The sequence below is a fragment of the Eschrichtius robustus genome, chromosome 8 (assembly GCF_028021215.1).
Source record: "Eschrichtius robustus isolate mEscRob2 chromosome 8, mEscRob2.pri, whole genome shotgun sequence".
Taxonomy (NCBI): Eukaryota; Metazoa; Chordata; class Mammalia; order Artiodactyla; family Eschrichtiidae; genus Eschrichtius; species Eschrichtius robustus.
In genome coordinates this window covers 118058935-118065375 of record NC_090831.1, presented here as the reverse complement: position 1 = coordinate 118065375, position 6441 = coordinate 118058935, and the positions used below count along the sequence as shown (strand labels likewise).

Sequence of the window (6441 nt, the reverse complement as noted above, 5' to 3'; positions counted from 1 at the left end):
TGCACCTCAACGAAGAGTAGCCCCTGCTCGCCGCAACTAGGGAAAGCCCGTGCACAGCAACAAACACCCAACACAGCCGAAAATAAATAAATAAAATAAATAAATTAAAAAAAAATTCAACCCCCTCCAAAATAAATAAATAAACTCAAAATGGCTTAAAGACTTAAATGTAAGACATGACACCATAAAACTCCTAGAAGAGAACATAGGCAAAACATTCTCTGACATAAATTGTACCAAAGTTTTCTTACGTCAGTCTCCCAAGGCAATAGAAATAAAAGGAAAATAAACAAATGGGACCTAATCAAACTTATAAGCTTTTGGCATTTTCTCACCTCCTGAGATGGCCCACACTCTGTCTGTGGAGTGTGTTTCTCCCTAAATAAATCCACTTCTTACCTAAAAACAAACAAACAAACAAACAAAAAACCAACTTATAAGCTTTTGCACAGCAAAGGAAACCATAAACAAAATGAAAAGACAACCTACGGACTGGGAGAAAATATTTGCAAATGATGCGATTGACAAGTGCTTAATTTCCAAAATATACAAACAGCTCATACAACTCAATAACAAAAAACCAAACAAACAAATCAAAAAATGGACAGAAGTCCTAAATAGCCATTTCTCCAAAGAAGACATAGAGATGGCCAATAGGCGTATGAAAAGATGCTCAACATCACTAATTATTACAGAAATGTAAATCAAAACTACAATGAGGTACTACCTCACACTGGTCAGAACGGCCATCATTAAATAGTCTACAAATAACAAATGCTGAAGAGGGTGTGGAGAAAAGAGAACCCTCCTACACTGTTGGTGAGAATGTAAATTGGTGCAGCCATTATGGAAAACAGTATGGAGGTTCCTCAATAAACTAAAAATAGAGTTGCCATATGATCCAGCAATCCCACTTCTGGGCATATACCCAGACAAAACTATAATTCAAAAATATACATGGGCCCCTATGTTCATAGCAGCACTATTTACAATAGCCAAGACATGGAAGCAACCTAAATGTCCATCAACAGAGGAATGGATAAAGAAGATGTGGTACATATACACAATGGAATACTACTCAGCCATTAAAAAAGAATGAAATAATGCCATTTGCAGCAACATGGATGGACCTAGAGATTATCATACTAAGTGAATAAGTCAGAAAGAGAAAGACAAATACCATATGATATCAATTATATGTGTAATCTAAAATATGACACAAATGAACTTACTGACAAAACAGAAACAGACTCACAGACATAGAAAACAGACTTGTGGTTGCCAAGGGGGAGGGTGGGTAGAGGAGGGATAGATTGGGAGTCTGGGATTAGCAGACTCAAACTATTGTATATAGAAAGGATAAACAACACGGTCCTACTGTATAGCACAGGAAACTATATTCAATATCTTGTAATAAACCATAATGGAAAACAACATGAAAAAGAACATACATATATAACTGAATCATTTTGCTGTACACCAGAAACTAATACAACATTGTAAATCAACTATGCTTCAATAAATAAATACATACATAAATAATTTAATTAATTGGTTAATTAATTAAATACAAAAAAAACCCCATCTGCTTCTCCATCCAAAACCAATGCCTCCCGATGGCCAGTGGTTCGGGGTCACTGAGGCCCTTCATCCAATGGCCCAAGGAGCCTGGTGCAACTTGTACACTATTTGCACTAGAACTGGGGCTGACACCAGGCAGTGTTTGTGAAGGTAGGTCCTCCCGGCTCCTTCTGTTCCTCCTGTTTCCTCATTATGCTAACACATGCTGTCCAACTACAACTTGGGATAAATACTACTTTTCCTCCATTTACACTCAGTCAACTTCCCAAAGTTTGTGAGTGTTTGGCTATCCTTTAGAACACTCAGCCTCTCTTGACACAGAGAAAATGGTCCTGTGCGGCTGTTATATAAAGACAGTGAAAGGAACCTAAGTAATTTGAGTATTTTGGTAATTTATCCAGAAGTGCTGTTGTCAGGGTATATCCCACAAAATGTTCTCTGATATAGCTGTAATTTTCTTTTATTTATTTTATTTTTGGCTGTGTTGGGTCTTCGTCGCTGCGCTCAGGCTTTTCTCTGGTTGCGGCGAGTGGGGGCTACTCTTCGTTGTGGTGCGCGGGCTTCTCATTGCGGTGGCTTCTCTTGTTGCGGAGCATGGGCTCTAGGCACGTAGGCGTCAGTAGTTAATGCACACGGGCTCAGTAGTTATGGCTCGCAGGGTCTAGAGTGCAGGCTCAGTAGTTGTAGCGCACGGGCTTAGTTGTTCCGCGGCATGTGGAATCCTCCCGGACCAGGGCTCGAACCTGTGTCCCCTGCATTGGCAGGCGGATTCTTAACCACTGTGCCACCAGGGAAGCCCTGTAATTTTCTTTTGTAGTGTAAGAGAGTTTTCAGTAATCGGTACCTTTACTCAAATTTCAGACTATCACTCTTTTGAAAATTTTCCACTCTGGTAAGTTTGAGGTCGTAACTTACTGTTTCAGTTTGCAATAGTTTGATTCTAAGTAAGGTTGCGAATGTATTCACACGTTTAGTGAGAATTCATGTTACCTAGAATTACCTAGATTAAGTACTGCCATTTTTACTGGGTCATCTTTTCCTTAATAAGTAATAAGAATTATTTATTCATTTTCGATACTAACTCTAATAGACAAGGTCAGCTATGCTACGGAAAATAAAACAAACCCTAAAATCCCAGTGGTTTAACTCTAGAACATTCTATTCCCCATGACCATGAAGTCTAGTGTGGCATGAACAGCTTCTTTCTGTGGTTGTCCACCAAATTATGATCCAGGGAGCCAGGCTGCTTCCACAGTTTAATTAGCTGGACTCTAATGGAGACCTTCCAAGCTCCCCAAAGCATGGCAAAAGAGAGTTGAAGCGTGCCCATGCAGAAAGAAGCTAATACAGCAGGTCTGAGACTGCTGTGTCTAGAAAGCCTGCTTGCAAGTCTGGCCTTTGGCTGGCATCTGGGACCTTGGCTGGTGAACAGCTATCTATATTGATAGAAAGTTTTCTTGAGAAGAGTATTTCACTGTGCCTGGACCATTGGTGTGAACGACATAGTTTACGCTGAACACTGGACTTCCTTCTGGGAGACTAGATTTTCCATTCGTGATAGGCAGTGGGTGCCTATGGGATCAGCTCCCAGTAAAACCTTGGGCACTGAGTCCTCGGTGGGCTCCCTTGGCAGAAATATCATACCCACGTTGCTGCATTTTTCTTGCTGGGGGAAGTGTGAGCTCTGTGTGAGCCCTCCCAGGAGGAAGAGAGCGTAAGGAAGCCTGTGTACGGATGGATTCTTCCAGACTCCATGTCTTTTCCCCTTACGATCTGCCACTGAATATCTCCTTGGTCACTAATAAATCTTAGCCATGACTACAACTCTATGCCATATCCCGTGAGTCCTTTTAGCAAATCTCCAAATGGGAGGATACTTGGAGACCCCATCACAGTTCCACAGAACGTTATAAAGGGCATGGCTTGAAACTGGCTTACATAATTTTCACGCACATCCCATTGTTCAGGACCTAGTCTTAGGTTCCCAACCCTCCAACTATAGTGATGTTGGAATCACATCAGAGCCACAGGAATTTGGTGAGCACGAACGGTCTCTGTCACACTGATGCTTTATCATCTGTCTGCAGTCTTCATGTCTTTTCCCAGTCTGTGGCTTACCCTTTCATTTTTTACAGTGTGTTCTGATGTACAAGAGTTTAATTGAATGCAACTCACATTATAAATATTTTCTTTGTAGTTTGTGTTCTTTTGTGTCTCCATTTAAAAAAAAAAAAAAAAAAAAACCCTTCCTCAGATGAATGCCCCAGAATATTTTTTCTTAATTTCTCCTAGTAAAATTTAATTTTGCTCTTCACAATTAAGATTAAGTATACCTGAAATAGATTTTCACGTAAAGAATGACGTAGAGAGTTAGAAAGAAGAGGGAGGGATATATGTTTAGTGCGAGAGAAATAGCCTATAGAAATAGCCTTAGGATGGCAAAGAACATGGCACAGAAGAGGAAAAAACTAAATGTGGATGCATGTGGCTGGAGCAGGGAAAGTCAGGGGAAACTTGTGCAAGACGATAGTGAGGGACAGACAGAAGGCAAATCTTATAGGCCCTTGTAGGGCTATTGCCCAGTAGAAGAAAGGCAGCCAGGAGCAGAGACCATGTGAGTGAAAATTTTTTTCCTTAATGTTTATTTATTTATTTCTGGCTGCGTCGTGTCTTGGTTGCAGCACGTGGGATCTTTCGTTACGGCGCATGGGCTCTCTAGCTGTGGCGCACAGGCTTAGTTGCTCCGCAGCATGTGGGATCTTAGTTCCCCGACCAGAGATTGAACCCGTGTCCCTTGCATTAGAAGGCAGATTCTTAACCTCTGGACCACCAGGGAAGTCCCAGTGAGTGAAGGTTTCTGACTTGTAAGGTGAAGGATAGTAGAGGATGGGGTACGCAGTAGATAAAGACGTCACAAAGCTCACAGGGGAGAGAAGGATGTGGGCCTTTGAGATTATCAAGGTGATCTTCACGTGTCTCAACTAAAGATGCGTTTTCCTTTCTGCAAGCAGAGGGGACCTCAGAAGAGAGAACCAGCTAGCTATAGTGTCGAGTTGACCTGCAGTCAGGCTAAGACTGGCATGGGGCAGACTTCAGCACTGAGAGTCACACTGCCCACTGCCGTCCAGCCCCCATGCTGGCAAGAACTCTGTGCCTTTGATGGAGACAGGGGCTTCTGAGGGTTTGGGCCAGACCTCACGTGTGCAGGCGACCCTCAGTCTTTCTAACTATGCTTTATGTGCAGAGAGGAAGCAGCTGTGCAGTGCTGTGGAGTCACTGCTGGCACAGAAGTACACAGATGTCTGGGAGGGGATAACAGACTCCAGGGTCAGGGGGAAATCCTCTGTATTTGATCTCGAGACGTTGTACCCATCAGGGATTTCTCCTTTCTCAATGTTGCCAGCACCATAGGAGTAATGGATCAGCCTCAGACCATGTCCCAGGTCTTGTCGGTACCAGTACATATAGTCATGGTTATCAGTCTGGTGACATTCCAGAGTCACTGTCTCTCCTGTCACCGTGATCTTGTATCTTGGTTCCTGGGTGATCCCGGCCTCCACAGGTCCTGCAATAGACAGAGCTGATGTCATCCCAAGAGGAAGGCTAGTATTGAGGCCTTGAGAATTCCAGGGACGGGAGCCCACCTGTACTCACCTGCCCACAGGAGATAAAGAGTCACGCAGAAGAAGAGCCTGGTGACCCTTCCTGGTCCTGGACAGAAGCTCATGTCATCCAGTTTTGTTTTGGGGAAATAGAACTTGGGCTCTTGGGAAATCCTTGGCTGTCCAGTGGTTAGGACTCAGCACTTTCACTGCCGTGGTTGCCTGGGCTCGATCCCTGGTCCGGGAACTAAGCTCCCACAAGCCTCGAGGCCCGGCCAAAACAAAGACTTGGGCTCTCAGTAACTCAGTGATGTCACTGTCCTTGACACATGCTTGAGCTGCAGAGCTCAGCTGCCACAGCCCTTCCCACAAGAACAAGTCAATAATACATATAAAGTTGAACAGCTCAGAACAGGAAGAATTAGTAAGTCTGCTTTAAAAAGAAATCTTATGTCTCTACGCTTTTTCCCTGCCTTTTAGTAAGGAAATTTTTTCTTCTCTGCATAATAAAATTCCTTATTTGGACGCTGTTAAAATTTTTCATATTTCTGTAGACTAAGAAATATTCTCATGGCAGTCCTGGTACTTTTGTGACTTCTCTGCTCAAAATTTTACTAGTTTTTTTCCCTTTGCCTAAACTCTGGATAATTGACTATCAGCCAACAGTGATCTTTTCATTTAAAAAGAACTACCTGATATCCAGAATGTTTTCAGTCTCAAGGTCAAAGTCATTGGAATTTGAAGAATTGTTTACATTGGGAGCCCCACTATCCGTGCTCAGGTCTCTATATCCTTGGGGGTAAGAGTCCTCCCTTTTTTTCCGATGAGGCCATGGAGGACTGGACCACTTACCCCCGTGACCGTGCTTTCTGTGAAAAAGAAAGCAGGCGCATTAGCAATGAGGATGAGAGACCCATCCAGAGGTACACATGCGTGATGCCTCCAGGGTCACAGGGAAATGTTCTGTCTCCATTTGGAAGGTCTCATACACACCAAATGAGAGAATATTGATTGAATCATATTTTATTATATTGAATCATAAATTGCTGTAGTGCAAGACTTACAGCTAGACAATATCAGGGCATACTGTCATTTCAAACATAGGTCATGTGAGTGTATGTGGCTCCCCTATTTCTGTGATTATATATCTCCATGTTATCTGGATGGGTAATTCCTATAATCACACAATAGTGAGAAAGGATATGGAATCCAAAATCAGAGACAAGAAGGAGGCTGACGTAGCACTGCATGGAAATGC

At 42.7% G+C, this 6441-nt stretch overlaps 1 gene segment (V, D, J or C); it reads right to left on the bottom strand.

Moving 5' to 3' along the window:
• Positions 1 to 4808: 4808 nt before the first annotated feature.
• On the bottom strand, positions 4809 to 5171 carry LOC137768354 (T cell receptor beta variable 10-3-like). The segment is given in 1 exon segment: positions 4809 to 5171. A coding segment is annotated over 1 exon segment (363 nt).
• Between the last annotated feature and the right edge of the window lie 1270 nt (positions 5172 to 6441).